The sequence below is a fragment of the Monocercomonoides exilis genome (genome assembly GCF_001643675.1).
Source record: "Monocercomonoides exilis strain PA203 chromosome Unknown scaffold57-524287, whole genome shotgun sequence".
NCBI classification, from domain to species: domain Eukaryota; phylum Preaxostyla; order Oxymonadida; family Polymastigidae; genus Monocercomonoides; species Monocercomonoides exilis.
Window position 1 is genome coordinate 368,794 of NW_027150602.1, and position 20,969 is coordinate 389,762.

General features: G+C 35.0%; 3 protein-coding genes across 3 annotated transcripts; all 3 read left to right on the plus strand.

Moving 5' to 3' along the window:
* Positions 1–4,096: 4,096 nt before the first annotated feature.
* Positions 4,097–4,492, plus strand: MONOS_3106 (uncharacterized protein; the record flags this gene model as incomplete). Its single annotated transcript, XM_067873081.1, has 2 exons — positions 4,097–4,269; positions 4,357–4,492. The coding sequence occupies 2 exons, from the start codon at positions 4,097–4,099 to the stop codon at positions 4,490–4,492; spliced, it is 309 nt and encodes a 102-aa protein (XP_067720010.1).
* A 2,895-nt stretch (positions 4,493–7,387) lies between these two features.
* On the plus strand, positions 7,388–13,810 carry MONOS_3105 (uncharacterized protein; the record flags this gene model as incomplete). The annotated part of the gene is made up of 1 exon (XM_067873080.1): positions 7,388–13,810. The coding sequence occupies one exon, from the start codon at positions 7,388–7,390 to the stop codon at positions 13,808–13,810; it is 6,423 nt and encodes a 2,140-aa protein (XP_067720011.1).
* A 4,290-nt stretch (positions 13,811–18,100) lies between these two features.
* On the plus strand, positions 18,101–19,354 carry MONOS_3104 (uncharacterized protein; the record flags this gene model as incomplete). The annotated part of the gene is made up of 2 exons (XM_067873079.1): positions 18,101–18,839; positions 18,921–19,354. 2 exons carry the CDS (start codon positions 18,101–18,103, stop codon positions 19,352–19,354), a joined length of 1,173 nt encoding a protein of 390 aa, XP_067720012.1.
* Positions 19,355–20,969: the final 1,615 nt, after the last annotated feature.

Here is a 20,969-nt window from a genome sequence, read left to right on the forward strand (position 1 = left end):
AGGTTATAAAAGTAAAATTTTAGACTTTTCATACTTTATTGACGCAAAATTGCTGCGGATCGTATTTTTCTTCAATTTCTTCAATAAAGTACTTTGCTTCATTACTCACAGCTGATTCACATGCTTTTGACAAAAAATCGGGTAAATTTTTGCAGATTGATTCTTTTAAAGTGTTTTCCATTTTTATAACAATTTTTTCGATCAGAAAGTCTTGCATTTTTGTTGTCATTGTTATGCACTGTTCACAAATTGATTTGTTATTTTTTGGCATTTCCATTACAGCTTTAGAGCATAACAGATGAAAAAAAAGAAGTGGTAGCATGCTTTATTCTATTGTTCAAAACATCACATTGTTCGCAACTAAGTTTTGATCAAGAATAATCTACAGCATTCATGTTTTTTAATCGAATATCATTGTATACATATTATAAATTGAATCCCAAAAATAAATGTGAACTAATTCAAATTGGTCCAGTTTCACCAAAAAATAATTCAAAATGAGTATTATTTCAATCGAACAAATCAATTCGTTTTAAAATTAATTGTTTGTTCATTAAGAATCAATAGAGAGAAAGAGAATTCCAATGAAAATACAAATTACTCAATTGTTGATATAAATAATATTATTTTTTTAAAATTTGATTGTTATTTTATTTTATTTTATTTTTGTTTTTTTTGATTCTTTTTTTTTCAGTAATAAACACACAATCGTATAATTTCTTCAGTGACAAAACCAGGGACAGGCACAAAACACGAGATAACTGGAACAGGTTGTTTATAAAAAGATTTCAACAAGATGGAAAATAAAATGTGCTTTGTTTTTTGTTGTGAATAAAAAATCAACAAAGATCAAATGATTTCAAATGAAGCAATTCAATAATAAAAAACGATGCTTCTAAAATATTGATTGATAAAGAAAAGAATAACAAAAAGAATAATAAGAAGTTTAACAAAGAAGAGGCAAGTTCATTTTCATTGTGAACAAATGCATTGCTCTTCTTTTCGGAAGTTATGAACAGAAATCAAATATTGATCCTCAAGCGCTTCGGGAAGTTCGTTTTCTTTTCATTTTTTCACCGTTGAACAGTGCATTTGCATAAGATAATTATGCTGATGTTTCATGTTTTTTTTCCTGTTTCAGACAATTCTTATTTTGCTTCATTTCATTCAATTGTTGTCTCTTCAAGTTTCTGAGTTTTAACTCTTTTTGAATCTTCAAAAATGGAAGAGCTGGTTATTGTCCATATGATCGACACGCTAAAAAATCGATAAGTCAACATTATTTTTGCATCAAATGAAATCTATTATTAATATGAACAATGCCACAACGTGAAAATCTGCGATCTATTTCTATTTTTATTATCAAAAATTATCAGAAAAATTTTTTATAAAAGGGATAATGATCATTAAAAACAATTGTTAAATGGAAGAAAAGAGGGAGATCTCTTCTTATTGTTCGATGTTTCATAATGAGGAAATTTGCTAGGGTTGGTTTTTGTTTCAAATTTTATCAGACAAAAAGAAGGAGTGTATGAATTGTAAATCAATTATGTATTTCACAAAGGATTCTGTTCAGGACAGAATTTTCATGTGTCCTTAATACAAATCCAGAATAACCGTGTTGGCAGATTCACGAATGAAAAATTCCAGTTTGCGAATTTCTAAATTATTGCTTCTGCTGCTCTTCATATCCATTCGATTTTTAAAAAAGCAAATTTGCATATTTCTAAATATCACCAAAGATACAGTTTCATAAAACATGAATTAATCACGACAAGTTCGAGTTCCAAATCTGTGTCAAAATTTTTGACAGATGGGAAAAGATGGACAGATCGTATAAATCGATGAAATGCTTCTCAGACGAAGAAGATACATCGTTGAAGAAGAAAAAATCAAATTTGACCTTTTGGCATGTTCGTAAAAAAATACTGGAGTAGGTCAAGGAAATTTCATTATTTCAAGGGGAAAGAACAGAAAAAAGAACAATTGTGGTCAAAACAGGATATAATCACATCAAATATAACCAACATCGATTATTTTCACATTTTTCAATGAACATTCCTTTTTTGTGCTTTTTTGCACATTTTTAATCTAATATCATTACAGTGAGAAAAATATTTTATAACATTTTTATAAATGTGAGTCTCCATTTTTACAGAAAAAAGAATCGATTTTATTGTTCAAAATTTTCAATTTTTGATTTTTCAAAATTATACATAAAAAAAGTCTGAATGATGCAAATAAATAATGAAAATTGATTTCGAAAGTGAAAAATGAGTATTTCTGAAGAATTTCCGAAAATGAAAAAATCGACCAAATATTAATTAACGAATAAATTAATTTTTATTTTTTTCAGTGCAGAGCAACATTGTTTGTAATCACAATTGGATATCGTCACAAAAAGTTGTGCAAAACCCGATGTGATCATGTCCAATTTGGAGCATATTTATCAATATTGAACAAACTGTTTGACTTCAGTCATTTTCACAAAAAAATTTGTAAATAAGATGAACTTAATTGTAATCATATACTGTTTTTTAATTTTATTATTCTGTGAGATGTCATTAAACATAATGTTATGATAACATTCAAACTTGTTAACAAAAACGATAATCCCGTTTCTTTAAAAATCTTCGAAATTTTGAAGTTTTTTTTCGAAAAACAAAGATTTTATGATTTGTCTGAATTTTTTTTGAAAAGTTCCTTTTGTTTTATTTTCAAAAAAAATAAAATATTGGTAATTTTTTTCGAAATTAAATTTTTTCTGTCAAAAATTTCAGTTTGAAAATTTGAAAAATAAACTCACAAATGGACCCTGAAAAGTGATAGATTTTCAAATGATGCAGCTTCAATAATTTCAAGTCAAACTTTGGCTTTTGAAACGAATGATAAACATTTTTTGTTTTAGTGACAATTATTTTGCCAATGATAATGAATTTTCAAAGTAATAATAACACCGAAAAAGTTATGATTTCAAAAATAATCACCCATATGTGAGAGGTCACAAAAGATTATGTAATGATATCATTTAAACTTGTTCACAAAAATGATAATCCCATGTCTTTTTCAATCTGCGAGTTTTTGAAGTTTATTCGAAAAACAAAAATTTTATGATTTGTGAAAAAAATTTCACAATTTCTATTTTTCACCAGTTTGTCAAAACAGAAAAGTGATAATTAAAATTAAAAACATTGTTATCAATCTTATTCATCAACTGTTGTCTTTTGATTCAACCGAAATGAATTTTGCATTTCTATAATAAATCATTTCGAAAACACACACAAAGAAGCGATGATTTCATAAATTATCTCCCATATAAAAATTTCACTATAAAATGAATTCATGAACGTTTTATGATAATAATTCAGAATGTGACATTTCATTCATTTTCATGGTCACTTTTCTTTTGAAGATGAAATTTGAATTGGAGTTTGCTTGTTATTATTTGAAATTGATAAAAAAATGATATTATGAAAAAGGTTTTTTATTCGAGAGATGTTGAAAGCTTTTATTTCTCATTGTAAATCCAATTGACCAAAATAATCATGCAAGAACAATGAAGTTGTTGCTTGAATATTCAAGAATAGAATATTTTTTAGGTTCATAATGATTATTGCATGAAAATTGACATTCAAAAATTGAACCATAAAAAATGTTTCAACAGCTGTAAACTTTAAATAAAACCTTACTCTTACAACAACGTCGAAAAAGAAGAGCAACAACTTTTTTTTCTTTTTCTTTGCAATGGATATGCAGATGCAAAAGAATTCGAAACGAGTTCTTTTCTTTTAATTTAAGCATAAAAAAATTCACATTCAATCAGCAAAGTTCAACAACCTGAACAAACAAAATTTCGAAAAAAAGGCAAAACATTCAAAATGAAATTCAACAACATGCTCCGTTTCATCCGCCTGAGCAAAATTGTTGCCAATCGTGGAGCAGATATTGATTCCTTCGTCAAAGAACAACAAACGCCATGCACGTTAACCGAGGATGCACTTGAGCGCACTGCTATTTTTTGCCCAAAATTATCTCAACAGCCCATGTGTCTCATTTGACTTGCCAAGCAAAACTAAAAAAGATATAAGTAATTTCTATGGTTTTCCAAATCCGCGTTCAATTCCATTCAGATAGACATTCTTCATCGAACATGTCCCCATTTTCATTGAAATTTTATCTGATTTATCGAAAATTCTTTGGCTGCTTTGAATTGAAAAAAAAATGCTTGGAATCGCAATTGGGCATCTATCACTCTGTGTTTGTTGTGAGGTTTGAATTATTTATTTATTTATTCTGTACCATTCGCTTTCACATTTCTTTTTACCCTTTTGGAATTTTTGGATAATGCACTTGAAGATACACCGGCTTTTTATTGAAATACACTCAATTTATCAGAAAAGCACTGGCTTTTGGGTGGTTCCATATTGGAAGGATTTGGATGGGAAGAAAAGGCAACATTATTGGAGCAATTGAAAGCAAACAAAGTGAATAAAGAATTCAAAGAAGATTGTGGAAAAGAAAGTGAAAGGATGGAGTTTATGAGAGGGAGAAGGAAGAGATGGAGGCTTAATCAATGCAGGAAGGAACACGAGGAGCAAGCGATTGCGAATGGAGAAGATGCAGATTGAGTAATCAGTAATTCGCAATGAGAATGCTTGATTTGCAAAGAAGGGCAAATTGTGTTTGTGTTTGTTTGCTGATTAAAATTAATTTTTTTGAATGAAAGAAAATTTTCAGAATTGAAAAAAAAAGAAAGAGATTAAATTTTTGTTTTTATTTTATTTTACAAAATGTATTTTTGAGTTATAATAACAACATGTTTGATTTCTTTATTTGTTTGCTTACAATTTTTTTATACTTTTTTCTGAAAGAATGTGCAGTGAAAGTTCACAAAACATTTCCTTTCAACTGGCACAAATGGCTTCTTGAAAGGATCCTTTCGCTGAAGAAAAAGCAGGTGAGTATTTTTGAAAAACTAACATTGGCTGTGTGCATAAAATGGATCAATATTCAAAATGTGGAAGGAGCAAGAAAGCGGGAGAAGAAGAAAGCGGAAAAACTTATTTGGGAAATTTTGGGCGAAGAAGCTGGTGAGATGGTTTTATAAGACAAAACAGATAAGAATAAGAAGAACGCAATGGAGAAGATAGGAAATGGAGAGGAAGAATAGGAGGAGTTGATGGTGATGAGTTTCACAGAAAAGATTTTTTGAAAGAATAGCAACTTTTGATATGTGAGGACTGAACAGGAAAAAATGATAACAGTTGAGGAAAAAGATGAATTAACATATGACATATTGGAGGGTGATAAGGAAAAAAAAGAGAAGGAAAAAATGAAAGAGAAGAGAAATTGAGAAACAGTTTTGAGGGAAAGAATTTTCATTGAAAGAGACAAAGAAAAGGGAATTGAGGAGCTAATGAACAAAAGAAGAGAAGAAATGAAGAAGAGAAAAAGTATAAAAGAAAGACTCATAATCTGATTGCGTTGGGAGAGAAAGTTTTCAATCATTCGGAACAACACATTCAAAGTGAAAACATGGGTCATTTGTTAAGGTGTGGCATTTGTAACTTTTTGTACTTTTGTCATTCAACAATTTTTGTTTGAAAAGTTTCTAATTATTTACTGGTGAATGCACTGTTAAGAACATGGAAAATTTCAACTTTTTCTGAAAAACAAAGCATTATCTGATTACAAATTGTTTTGCCATTCAGGTGATGCAATATTGATTCCCATCATTCGCTGCATTAATTTGGACATATTTTTTCTCTCTATTTATCGTTTCTTTTGTTTGAAACTTTTTTATTTTCATTATTTTTATTTTTCAATTCGAAAAATTATCATCTGCATCAGCAAATACCGATTCATGCCTGAAAAGAACTGTAGGAATATCGTTGCCTTGGAACTGTCTCAGATGTTTTCCAAGCACTCACAAAGTGATTGTTGAAAGAAGTTTTTTATCTTAATGATTGTGATGAAAACCATAATTTATTTCAATTTGATCATCCGGAAAAAAAAATAAAAATTTTCAAATCAAAATTGATTTTAATTCCATATGAGAATGCATTTGTTCCTTTTTGCATGTTTGATTCTTTGGAGTTCATTTGAAGCGCAATATGTCTCTGGTGCTGCCACATTGAAAAACAAAGGTATTCTTTGGCATTAACATTTTTTAATAAATTGTATTTATTTTGGTCAAGGAAATTTGAATGATTCACAATTTATCTCTAAGGCAGATGGTTATTATTTCTTTGAACAGAGAAATACGTCAGGAGCTAAAAGATTGCAATCAGGAATATCTGCAGTTGTTAATACATTTTTGGCATTCCACAATTCTACAGTCTTACTCAAGAATTTGGCAATTGAACATTTATCTTCACCTTTGATATTAATTACAGATAAATCAAAAATCACAATTGATTCCTGCATTTCCCACCAAAAGTCGGAATCTCCGTTTCAATTGCAAAGTGGGTCAATCAGCATGGTGAATTTGAGTTTGATCCCCCAAAAGAATCTTTGCCCTTCCAGTCTCATATTTTCATCTGATGATTCAAATATTGCCATTTTGAGAAATTCGATCATGATGGATCTGACTGTATCATCCTCAGACTATTTCCTTTTGTCTGGAAAGAGTCAAAGTGAACAGATTAATAACTGTGCCTTCAGGAATATTTCTGTAAAGCCCTTCAAGAACATTGATTTTCATAAGGAGCATTCGTGCTTGCTGAGTTCAATGGAGAATTGCCTCATTTATTCGTGTTTGAATGCCTTTGAAGGAGGGATCTCGAGTGGATCCTATTCTTCACAAGAATTCACCTGTAGAAACACAACTACATACTTTGGGAAAAGAGAAGCGAATGATCTTCAAAGAAAAGAAAAAATGGACACAACAAACAGTCAATCCTTTTCATTGTGCGAATGGGAAGATTGCACATCCCCACAAGGAGGTGCTCTTTATGTTCATGATAATGAAAATGCTATACTTAGAGTTGAGAATTCATCATTCACAAGATGCAATGCTTCAACTGCAAGAGGTGGAGGAATATATGCATTGAATATCGCTGAATGCATTGTTCTTCATTCAATGTTTGCTCAATGTTCTGCAGCAGCAACAACAAATAATGGGGGAGGGGGAATTCAATTTGAAACAACAATTTCACTGTCAATGGTCGATAATTGTTCATTTTTCAATTGTTCATCGGGCAATGACGGAGGGGCAATTGATCTCGCTCAAGCAATAATTCGAAAACAAACAGCTTTCATTAAAAATTCAATATTTGTCTCTTGCAATGCAAATCATTCAACCTCATCCGCTGGAGGTGCAATTCAACATTGGACTTCCATTGACAAAGCAATCATTTCAAATTGTTTGTTCCGTAATTGTCATTCCATGTGTGGAGGAGGCGCTGTTGGTATATTAATAAATAGTCACAATAACGGAATATTGCTTTATTGCTGCTTTTTCCACAATAATACATGCGGAGCAGGAGGAAATGACATTGCTCTCCATAATTCAACAGAAAACAACATTGATCCAAGTTGCTACTCTTCAAGGAATGCATCAAACAGGGTTAGTACAGACTTATATTCCATTGTTGATAGAAGCGAATGGCTTCGCAATGTTTCTGGAAGAGTCAGATTTGTATCATCGACCGAAACGCAGCCCAATGCCAAAGATACATTTGCATGTGGACTGAATGAAAGTCATCCTTGCAACACCATCAGCCATTGTTTGAGTCAACTAATTCCAGAATTAGTGAAGGATATTGAGATGCTCGCAGGAACGATCACAGAAACCAAGAAAGTGGAAAGTGGAACAAACTCTTTCACAATATATGGCAAAAATGACTTGAGTTCAACGATACAAACAGATTTTGAAGAATCAGGTTTATCTCTTTTTTCAGTCTCAACAGGCGCATTGACTGTCAGAGACTTTGTTCTTGTGTATGACTCTGCTCATCCGAATAACCGAGATTCAAGGCTATTTGAGATAAGTGGAACGGGAGAGATGCATATTAGCAGATTGAACATTTCTGCTGGAAGTGGGCAAATTTCAGAAGCAGCATTTACTACAGAATTGATCAATATTCAGAATGGAGTATGTCAAATGGAAAATGTGAATTGGGCAAAGACTATTTCCGCAACTTCATTGGTTTCACTTTCTTCAACAAATGAAATTTCATTGACACTTTCCGAATGCACGTTTAGTGGAATTGAGAGAACAACGAGTGGAGCTTCTGTCATCTCATTTTCCAATGACAAGGCAAACATCGATCTGAATTCTTGTTCATTTTCAGGATGTGGAAGCACAGGTTCAGAGAATGGAGGATCAATGAAGCTATGTGTTGGGAGTGAAAATGAAGTGAAAGTGAAAGGAGGTGATTTTGATGAATGCTATTGCTCAGTGGTAAATGGTCTCGGAGGAGGAATTTTTCTTCAATTGATGAATGAGAACCCAAATTTCCTGATATCGTCTTCATTTGGAACAAACACAGCCAAATGGGGAAGGGATATTTTTGTCATTTCACCAAATCTGGAAGAAACAGCAAAATCCAAAAACATCACATGTGTGGAAGCCTCTTTGGATTCTTTTGAGAAGATTCGAGGATATGACAATGGAAACACAAGTGTGGCCATTCCTCTGTGCGTTTATCTCCTCCCAACACCAGAAGAAATCTATGTGAGCAATATTGAGGCATCCAATCATTCGCGCTGTGGAATTGTCCAATTCCCTTGTTTAACAATGAAACATTCACTCACAAGACAAGCAGGAACAAAGAAAGTTGTTGTGAATGGAATGATTTTGATGAGCGATGAATTGGCCTTTGTTGGACAGAAACACGAAATCAGAGGAAGTGATGAACTGAGTGGCTGGACAGTCTCTGATTCAAATTCAATGACCAATTCAGCGATGATTTCAGCAAATATTGAAACAGTCTTGTCAAATCTTATCTTCTCTCTTCCATCTTCTCTTTCATCACACTCCACTTTTATTTTGTCTTCTTCACAACTAACTATGTCTCGTTGTTCTCTTTCTCTTCAAAATCCATTGTCAGAATTGACAATTCTGTTCTTATCTGTTGAGTCTGGAACCTTGGCTATTGATTCATTCTCAGCTTCGTCAATCACTTTGAGTGGAAATCCATTGATCTCTTTGTGTGAAAGCAACACAAATTCGGAGTTGATGAACACTCTGTGGTTGAACATGACGAATTGCACTTTCACAAAAATTGAAAGAGCAGCTGGAAGTGGAGGCTGTATCAACATCAATAACAGCAATGATGAAAATACGAACACACAAATAAATATTGAAAAATGTGAATTTGATGGATGCTCCGTGCTGGATGATGAAAGCAGAGGAGGGGCCATTGATGCTCAGTTGAAAGGGAATACTCAATTGAATATTATTTCATGCACATTCATAGGATGCACGGCACCAGCAGAAGAAGAAAAGACTGGCTTTGGGGGAGGGATGGCACTGAAGCTGATTGATGATTGTTCTTCGTTTGTGATCTCATCCCCTGTTTATGATGTGGACAAGCCAAATGTTGCAAAATGTGGAAATGACCTGTTTGTGGAAGCATTGAACTTGACAAAGAGCATCACAAACATTTCTCTTCCATTTGTGTCAGAGAATCTGGATGATATTTCGTTGGATTCTATGAGAGGCTTTGATGGAAGTGATACAACGAATGCCATTCCGCTGGTATATTTCTGGATTGCACTTGGCTCAGAGTTATTTATTGGAGACAAAGGAAGAGATATGGGTGCATGTGGATTTTCGGATTATCCTTGTCTGTCAATTGATTATTCATTGAATCGATTGACTGAAGGAAATGAAAAGAATATGAACATCATTGGGAAGGGGATTCTTCAGAAATGCGTGGATCTCAGCGGGGCTGTAATAAAATCGGATAATAGCAGCATTAGCTCCTTAGAATGTCTCGCTTCGATTGAAGGAACAGAAGAAGCAGTTATGAAGATTCAGGGAATTACAAATTTTGAACTGATAAACTTTGTGGTTCCATCTTCATTCACAAGTGGAGTCAATTATTTGATGGATGTTGGATCAAGCAATGGATTATTGACTCTGAAAGACTGCTCGTTCACAAAAAATGAAGAAAATGACAGAGAAAAAGAAATAATGAATTTTGGGTTGATCAAAGCAGATGGAGGTGCAGTCAAATTTGAATTTGTGTTAATTCAGTCACAAAGCTTTTCAAAAGATGTTATTTCTGTGTTATCTTCAACGATTCTGAACATTAAGAACTTGACGATGAAGAATGTTCAACTTGATGGGGCGAGTGGATTGAGCATTTCAAAGAATTCAAGAAGAGAGAGAAATGATGTTGAACAAGATGTTGTTATTGAGTGGAGCATATTCGAAGAAATCACTCAAAACACAACGGATGATATTCCCATCATTCGAAACACCAATGATGCACCCTTGAAAATTGTTATTAGAAACTCAACAATGAAGAAATGTGGAGGATCGAAATGTGGAAAGGGAGGAGGGATGTTTTGTGTGTTGAATGAGGGAGGAAGCTTTGACTGCTCATTTTGCACGATTTCGGAGTGCTTCTGCTCGAGCACAGGAAGAGGTGGGTGGCTGTTTCTGGAATGCACCTCGGTGGTTGAACAGCCTCTGAATTTTGTGCTATCCAACATCACATTCAGAGATAACTCTGCATTCAGAGGAAGAGATGTTTATGTGAGATGCCTCTCAATCGATTCACAAATAATTGATGAGCAGTTCTTATTGGATTTCAGAATACCATTTGTGAAGGAGCTGGCAATATGGGGCTGCACAACAGACTCGTTTGAAGAAGAAGAAGATCTTCTGTTGAGGGTTGTGAAATACCAGAGCGAGACAATATTTGTGTCTTCAGTTTCTGAAAACTCAGCAGATAGCAAGCAGTGTGGAGAGTTCAGCATGCCTTGTGAGTCGTTGAATCAGGGAGTGCAACACATTATTCCATCATCGTATTCCCAACTGTTGATATCAGAGGAAACAATCATGAATGGGGAATGTGATGTGCATGATGTGATTATCCACTCATTGCAATCTCAGTCAGCTGCTTCAGTGCATTTGAACTCAACAATTAATATCAATGAGGGAAATCTCATTACAACATCAGAGAATGTTCGGTTTGAGAGATTGAAATTCAACTTTGACCAGTCGTTTTCTTATTCTGGAAGTTCAGTCATTCATGAAGCAAGTGGACAGCTTTCTCTTTTATTTGTTGATTTCTCTTCTGTTGGATTGCCAAGCAACAATCAGCCTGCTTTTCTGAACTCAACATTGCTGAGCATAGAAAATGGAATTCTGCATGTTGATAACTGCTCAGTGTCGCTCCTTTCATTCAAGAATCCTTCATTTCTGCTTTGTGGAGATGAGATATCATTGACAAATGTGAAAATGGATAATTTTGAAGCAATGGAAAATGTGTTTGTGATCGATGGATGCAAAAAAGTTGTGTTCAATGGAATTGATGGAGATGGAGTGAAATTGTCTGATGGCTGCATCTTTTCAATAAATGATTCAACTTCAGGAACAATTTCCATTGGAAGCTCCTCATTCAACAACTGTTCAAGAAATTCAGATGGAGCTTCTGTTCTCTCGGCTTCTTCAACTTCTGCTCAAATATCTCTTTCTAATTGCTCTTGCTCAAACTGTTGTTCCATATCTGACAAAGGAAGCATTGTGGAATTGAGCAATGCGATTGATGCTTCGATGGATTTATGTCGATTTGTTGGAGTGCTAGGAAAAGAAAGTGAAAATGAGAGAAACAATAATTTTGAAGAAATATGCAAATGGAATGGATCTCTTGTTCATTCAACAAACTCAACAATAATGATGAAGGATGTGACAATATCGAATTCTTCATCAGGTGGATTGTCAGTATCTGCTGGTAATGTGACAATTGAGAAAGGAGAGTTTTTGAACAACAACCCATTCATTGAAAAATATCCATCGATGAGAAGAAACATCATTTGTTCAGATTCTGCTTCGTTGACTATTTCCAGCTTGAAAGGAGGAGATGGAGTGTTGCCCAATTCTTCCCTTTGGATTCTGGATGATGGATGTGATTTGAGAGGAATGGCAGGAGAAAGAGCATCTCCTTTCTTCATTCCCAGATTGGAAGATGTTTCAGTGAATGAAAATGGAAGCAACATTGGAATTAAATTCAAGGGATCACTTTTTGTGCCTTGTGACTTGTCATTCAGACTTGTGTATAAAACAGGAGATGTGGAGTTGGTTGAGACATATCAGTTTGAGGAAGATGGTTTTGCTTCAGAAACTGAAGTGATTGGAATAATCCCATCAGAAAATATTTCAAAGGTTGCAGATGAAACAGAGGTGTCTGTGATGATTCTGTTTGGAAAACAATTGGCTGCAACTTCTCCACAGATACTGAAGAACAAAACAGAATCAAAGTCAGAAAATGAAAGAGTTGTTGAAGGAGGAAAAGAAAGGAAATCTTATTGGTTGTTGATTGTTATTGTGCTTATTGCTATTCTTTTGATTGTTCTCATTGTTTCAATAATATTGGCTGTTCGATGGAGAAAGGCAAAGAATGAAGCAAAAGATCTGAGAGAGATTGTGAATGATTCAGTGAAAAAAGATCCGAAACTGATTGAGATGGTTACAATGGAGATGTCACCAGAGGAGCAGTGGAGAAGAGCAGAGAGAGAGGCAGAGAAGAAGAATGAGGAGAGGATGAAGAAAAGAGTGTATGCGAAAAGCTTGGGACACTCTGAGTCATCGGAGCATCTTCTCTCTGAGAGTGGCTCAACAGAATATATCCTGGGGAAAGATTCAGACAAGATCCCTCAATGGGCATTGGAGAAAGATGAGGAAGAAGAGATTAGGAAGAGATCACCTTCACCTTCCATTTCATCCACTTCAACAATTGATTCAGATTCATCATTTGTTCGATCAGAGAGTCTGTGTCCAACCACTTCATCTATGTCAAATCTGGTGGACGCCATGGCCTGCTCATCTCCACATGAGAAGCTGATTGTGGATCTGAGGGATTCGCTGTTCATGTTGTTGCATGGGCTGAATAAGACAAAGGAGATGGCAATTGGGAGTCTTCAAGAGAGAGAACAAACAGCTGCACAGGTCTTGTTCTGGGTGGTGAATGGAGCAATCCATTCGTTTGAAGATGAGGAAGATGAACTTCCCTCTTTATTAAACTTGAGTCCGCACATTGTGCTTTTCTCAGAGCACATGGTCATCTGCATTGTTATGCATTCAGACTTATTGTCAGATGATGATTCTGACTCATCCTCCATCTCATCATCAACAGTTGTGACATCTACCAGTGAGGATGATGATGATGAAAGAGACTCTCTGCCCTCATCCGCCTTTGAGGATGAAGATAGTTTCAAAAAAGAGTGTCTGAGGTGGAAGGCGCCTGAGCTGCAGATCAACAAGAATATGGGAGCAACAAAGGAGTCAGTTTCATTTTCGATTGGGATGATGTTGTGGGAGTGCTTGACCCTTCAAATCCCATTTGGAGATTATGAGGCAGAAGTGGCAGGGCAGAAGATTGTGAATGGGGAGCGACCGAATTTCGAAAGCATCAGCGCATCCTCGATGGAGAATATTGCCAAGTGCTGCTTGTCTGGATGTGCCTCTCAGAGGCTGACTTTGGCTTTGTTGAAGCGCGAGTTCATCCAGCGCTTCCCTCCAGGTGCTGCTGTGCTCACAATGACAGATGCTGTTGAATGCTACAGTGGCTGTGATGGGGAGAGTGAGCGACGCAGAAACTCAGGAAGCAGAGATGAACAGAAAAGCATGTGCTAGTGGTGAAAATGGTGATAATCACATTTGTCTTTTCTTTCACCCTTTTCCCAATGCATTTGAGAAGAAAGATGATGATATCAATATATCTCTCATCTCTCTTGTATTCTTCAAACAAACTGTTCAGCTGTTCAGAAGTTGAGTCAATTGTCTCTTTGAAGGAGCATCCAGTCAAAAACTCACTTAATCACCCACAGGAGAAAATCAAAATTTTGATGTATTGCATTCAAAGAGCGATGTTTGATTGTTATTGATGAATAAATTAACCTTTTTGGAGACTTGTGAAAAAATGAAGTTCAACGGACATTATGAACACAACTGACATTGAGGTGAAAGAGAATTCTTATTGTTTGTTTTTTGTGTGGCAGATGAATGAATTTTTGAGTTGTCAGCTGGCTCCATCATTTGCATTTGGTCTTCAATGCAGGTGATTGGATCTTTGCTGTTTATATTGGAAAATACTTCCTTGAATAATCTGCCATTTGAGGATTATTTCACAAGCTGCCACATTTTTGCTTTTCTTTCAAACAGAAGAATTCTATTGATGAAAAAGATGTTTTGTATTTGTTTGACCAATATCGATTTTGAAGTGGAGTGTTTTCAGTTGTTTTCTTTGAACTTGTTTTTCATTTTTGTATTTGTAACTTTGACTTTTTTTAATTCAGTTGCTTTATTCGGTGGTAAATTTAGTTGTAATCATTATCTATTATTTTTTCAAATTCTTTCACGAGTTGCTTTTGTTCTGTTTTGTTCAAAGAATGATCTTCAAAATTGCTTTCACCTTCTTTTGTTGTCGTTCTTTGTTTTTTGAAATAGCAAACATTTTTCATTATTTATTGTTCATCACATGTGTATCCATTCATGTAACTCCTTCAATAATTGTAACTCAATTCTTTTATATTTCACACTCATTTCATTTTTGCATTCATCCACATTGTTTTTGGAAAATGAATTATCATTTTTTCACATTTCACAACAAATGATGAAATATTGCGTTCGAATTATTTAACAAGAATATTTCCTCAGCAAACGAATAGATTCCAGTTATCTTTGTTAGATCTGAGAAACAAATGGTTAGGGTCAATTATTTATCGGTGCGCAAAAAATTAATCTGGACCTAAATTTTCTGGCTCTCCAGAGCACTTTTAGAAAAAAATAAAAAATAGAAAATTATTAATATATTATAATATACTATTTCTGAAAATATTTTTTCATATTTTAATTTTTGTGAAAAGATCTGGTGTTTTTTGTTTTATTTTTCTGATCAAAGACTTGCTCATTTTTTCACGAGCTTTTTGTTCTGAGATTTTTAAGTGCTGTTATTGTTATTAAACATAACATTTTTATAATTTTGGTAATTTTTCATTGTTTTACGCTTCATTTTTTTATTTCTTTTTCCATTTAACTACATTTCGAAAAATTGAAGAATACATGGGTGATCATTTTTGAAATCATATTTTTTCTGTCAAAATTTTTGGCTTGAATGTCTGTTTTGCATTTTTGTCAGTGAACATTGAAAAGTGATAACACCGTCCACAAAAAAAAATGTCATTAATGTTGCTCAAATGAGTGCATTTGAAATAATTGCAATTTATTAAATACTCGAACGATAATCTTCTGGAAATTATCATAATAAAATAAAAAAATCGAAACTCCGAAAAAAGTTATGATTTCAAAAATAATCACCCACATTTGAAAAAATAAAATTTTTTCGTTTATTAAAAAGAAAAAATAAATAAATTATCAACAAATGAAGATATACAAAATGAAGAAAATCTTTAAATTTTTGTAATCGTGATTATAATACTATAATACTTGTTTTGATAGAACGCAGTGAGACAGGTTTGCTTTGAGATAATGAGTATTGATCACGATTTATGTGTGGTTAAAGATCTAACTTCGCTTATACTCTAATTCAAAGTAGATCCTAATTGTCCGCAATGAAAATGAAGCAACGACCGGTTATAATAAAACACAGAGACGGTGATGGGAAAAAAATAAGATCTAATTTTGTTCCTAGTTTGAGATGAAAATATTATTGAAGAATTAACCAGGATCTGAGCATGAAATACATCATCCGGAATAGAAGAGAGTGCACAGCTGAAAAAGTTTAAAAGAAAACCGCGCATTGTGAAGGGATTATTTCAAGAACAGAAGCTGCAATTCATTGTGCGATAATTATTGGAAATATTGCCTTGTTGTTCCGTGAAGCAATTTCAGAAACAGAAACAATGAAAAATTGTGAGATAATTATTTAAAAGATAATATGCATATGGGACAAAATATTTAACTTCAGGCATTTTCATTGAAAAATTATGCACTTTTCATTGACGTTTTGATATCAAAAAACTAAATAAAAATGTATTCATTTTTTGAAATACGCTTGAAGTCACAAAACATTTTGTCATAACATCAATGAAGTTTGTCTACGGATGTGATAATTCATTTTATTTTGAAATCTGATTATGTTCAAATGTGTTATGAGTGAAGCAGTTTTTCAATGTCTCGTGCAAAAAATGCTTGAAAGTCCGTATTTTCCCCCATATCAATTGATTTTCAAATAAAAAAAACAACAAAATATTTTGCTTATTTATTTGGAATAAGAACCACGTATTGAAGCGAGATAAAGATATATTAAGATATCGCTTAATATCGCAAATATTTAAGAAGATTGAACCACATATTGAAGAGAGATTATTTTTGAGAAAGAACCCACTTTCAATTGAAAGATATTTTATTGAAGTGATGCTGTGCATTCCCAAGAGATTATTCCAAAGAATGAAGTTGCAAAATAATATTAATTATATTTACCGAACAAAGGAAAAAGAGCAATGCATAGACGCGAGATATTGATAAATACAGAATCATCAAAATAACGAAAAAATATTTGATTAGAAAGTTTCACATATGACAGCGGGATTTTGCTGGAGTAAAATATCATTAAAGTTAAAGAATATTATTTTGAAAAAATGCTTTGCATTACTGAGAGATGAGAACAAAAAACAAAATCAAGTTTTAACGCTTGACCTGGAGAAAATAGAGAGAAGAGAGATCCGTGCTTTGCCGCGAGACTGAGAGATGAAAGAGATAAACCTCGTTCAATTGCGAGACTATGAAAGGAGAAAGAGAAGAGAACCGCGCTTCGCTGCGAGATGATAATAGAGATAGAAAACTCAGGAAATCGATCGGCTTTTGCAAAAAATATAGACTAGTTGCATTGCGACACAATATCAAAACTGAAAAAGTGAAATATCTTTAATTTATAATTAGAAATGATACGATTCACAACAAGAGAAATTATCACAAAAGTGAAACTGCGAAATATAACGAGACTGAGAAAGAAAAGAGATTTATGTGTTGTTGCGAGATTATTGTGGAGAAACAAACCACTGAAGATCAAAAGAGTTGATATAAAGAGAGAGCTGAGTTTGCTGATAGATAAGGATTGAGAAAGAAATTGAGATAAATTGTGATTTGATAATATAATTAGAAACATTAAACTTTTGCGAGATAGGTGCAGATATAGAGACTGCGAAATTTCGTGAGAAAATTGAAGAAGTGAAATCCGCGAAAAAACGCGAGGAGAAGATAGAGTGTTAGACCGCTGAAGACAGCGAGAGGAGGATACACAAATAAGCCGCATCACATTGAATGATGAAACAAGGAGAAGACTCCGCATATCTTAGCTGAAATGCTGATAGATGCACTCAGCCGGACTTAGAAGAAACCGGACAATGCACTGAGAGTGGTATAAGTCAAAGAGACATTTTAAACAATCGCACCGAGAAGACTGGATACAATTTCAGAACTGATTGTGCTGATTCCCTGCGGAACTATTTGTTAACTATCCTCTCTGAAAAGGAAGAGAAAGAAAGAATTGTTTATAAACGAGATTGAACTAGTCCATCCGTTCTTGAGATATATTGCACGGGTGCTGAAAGAGAAAATGAACGGATCTCATAGGGAACATACGATTCTGATTCTGCCAGCCTGGCAGGGGCAGACCTGGACCCCGCTACTGCAGCCTGGGCATTTGACAATGACCCTGGGGACCTTTCAGGAGTGCATGACACCGGGAGCGAAGATGAGAAGGGAAGGCTGGAAGCTACCCCCAGGAAATGTAATATGCTTCACACTGGAGAAGAGTATATACAGGGAATAGACCTCTTCTTCACATGGGGAGAATACATTGGAGCGAAGGACATAGCAGCAGCAATAGTGAGAAATCAAAAGAGTGAAAGAGACAAGTGGAGATCGCTGTGAAGATTTAAGCAGTTTCTTGATAGATAAAGCATGGATGACACTGACCCCCTCACATTCAGAGATTCCAAATGGATTATGGCAGAGTTCACTGAAACGCTTTCAAATACAAACCTGTCTTGTGGAGTGATTTATCAGACAGTTCGGAAAGTTCTGGATTCTATTAATCTATTCAGAGAAACCAAGATTGATCGAAAGGACATCGAAATATTTCTGAAGACTTATGTGGGAGATAAGCCGAGAAGGGGCAAACGACACAAATCAATGTGGGACTTGACAATCATCACGAAATGGGATGAAACCACCTACGACTCAAAGGATATACGAACACTCCAGAGGAGATCCCTCATCCTCACAATGATTTTTGGAGCGTTAAGGCCAGCAGAGCTGGAAAGAATGAGAAGAGAGACAACGATATTTAAAGATAACTTTGTCCAGACACAAGAACGAACGAAGACGTCGGGAGGTGAGATTGTCAAAGTAATAATACGGAAACACCCCAACCCACGTATCGATGCAGTATGGGCGCTTCAATGTTGGATGGACTATGTGAAGACGACCTTTAAGTGCGAACATGTGTGGTTAGACATAGAAGGGAGGAGACCCGCTAACCTACAGAAGATCAAGGAAGAACAAACTGCTATTCTGAGAGAGAACGGAATACCCGAAACTTTCACGGCGTTCTCAATAAGACACGCAGTGATTGCACACTTTGCTAGACAACAAGATGCAGATTGGAAAGCTATCAATGCCTACGCGAGATGGGCGTCAGGTTCAAGAGAAGTATAGGAATATCATACGGTTTGACCGGCACATGACACAAATTGGATCCTGGAGACAATCGGTGGATCAGGACACCAGAGGGGAGAAGATTACAAGCCAGATAAGAGTGGAGATTCGAAGGAGGGGACGCTGGAGATAGCAGATGCAGATATGAAAGATCGCACAGAAGAAGAACTAAAAGCGGGATCTGAGATAGGGAAGAAGCTTACGAGAAAGCGATCAAGAGGTAGAAAGAAATTGGCGAGTGGAGAAGAAAACAGAGGCGAAACGGCTAAGTCACGAAACTCAGCATCCCGACAACCGAGTCGCCAGAAGACACCCTCCATAATCCCCAACAGCATCTTTGAGCTTACGGGAGAGAAGGATCCAACTCCGCCGAAGAGGAGGGGAAAAGATCGGAAGAGGCGTAGCGGAAGGAGTATTGGACAGATAGGTAATGACACTGAAGAGGCAAGGGCCAAATCTATGTCGCCTCAAAGATATCCCAAGAGAGAGCGGCTTTAGAGCAGGAGGTCCGCACCACGACACACACGCTCTCAACTCATCCGCAGCACGACATTGTGCTAGGCAGGAAGGTTAAAGATCACGAGAGCTGAAAGAGTGAGGGTTTTCAGAGCTCATTATTGAGGAGCAAATCTGCTCCTTGCGTTCGTATATTCGCTTTTTTGCGAATAAATAGAACGCAGTGAGACAGACTTTGCTCCGAGATAACACGAATGCGGATGGAGAGACGATAGAAGGCTGGGTGCGAGGAAGAGCGACATGCTAGTGAGTAGATAATGAGAAAAAAAGGGGCGAGACATCCAAGAGAAGAGAGAAGAACCAGCCGCCCGAAGTCAAAAGGTTGCACCCGCAACGTGGATAGAGATACATGGAAGGAATTAAAAATTTTAAGAAGGATCCTACTCCTTTAATTGGTGTTGAACAAGTGCAAAGAGAAGAGTCAGACTGGACCACACAGTGCGTGGTGTGTGAATTTGCTCTGCTCGATCAGCAGAAGAGCGGGAGGCAGAGCACATTACATGCAGTTTTCTTTTCCACGCCTCGCGGAAGCGAGAGTGGTTTTTCTTTCTGCTCCGTTTTGAGCTTTCGCCTCACCGGATCCCTGCACGGCCTGCAGGAGACAGCTCCGAGGGGCAATGTCCCCTGCCCTGTGGTCTTCGTGACCAAGGAGAAAAGGCGAAGAAGGTGGTGAAGCGAAGCGAACAATTTATAATACACTTTTCATAGTTCAAATGATTTTGTCTAAATATTTATCTCGCTCTTTTTCCACGTCATTTTGGGAGGGCGAAGTTTTCACTTAAACAGCCCATAAATCGTGATCAATACTCATTATCTCGGAGCAAACCTGTCTCATTGCGTTATATCAATTCATGTTTAAAGAAAAAAACATAAATTCCATTGCCATCTGAATGTTAGAAAAATCTTCAAGTTATTCATTGCATTTATTTTTTAAGAAATGAAGTTCATCGAGAAGATGTATTTGAAAATAAAAAAAAATCAGTTTCTGATGTTTTGAATTTGAAAGTTATATTTTCTGATGCAAATGTGAAATGTCCAAAGCAATTCTCGATTTTCAGCAATCCAAAGATGCGAAAATCTCTCTTTTCAATATAAATATAATAAAATACAAAAATCTTCCTTTCCTTTTGTTAAATTCTATAAAAAGTTAATAAAGAAATTTTATCATTTTTTTTCTATCTCAGTTATTTTCTTGCAAGATTGGTGTCTTCATTTCTGCATGAAAACCTAATTGAAAACAAAAACAATAAAAATGTCAATAGGGATGGATAAATTCAATTTTGAAAAAAGAAATAACGGAAAAACTCTAAAACTACTCAATATTGAAACTTTGTTTTCTTATTTATTTCATTTCTTCGTTCGAAAATATCTGTAATATTTTTTCGGTTTTTTTGTTTCGAATGAGAACCATTTTGTAACTGGTAGTTATAAGCACAAACACCTTCTCTTTTCCTTTTTGCAGCAATTCATGTTAATTGATTGTTTTCGGAAAAAAAAATGTTGAAATTACACTAAACATTAATCTTATCAAAAACGATTCAAAAATCTTGTTTCATCAGTCATTTTAATTATAAAAAAATTAGCATTCAATAACCTT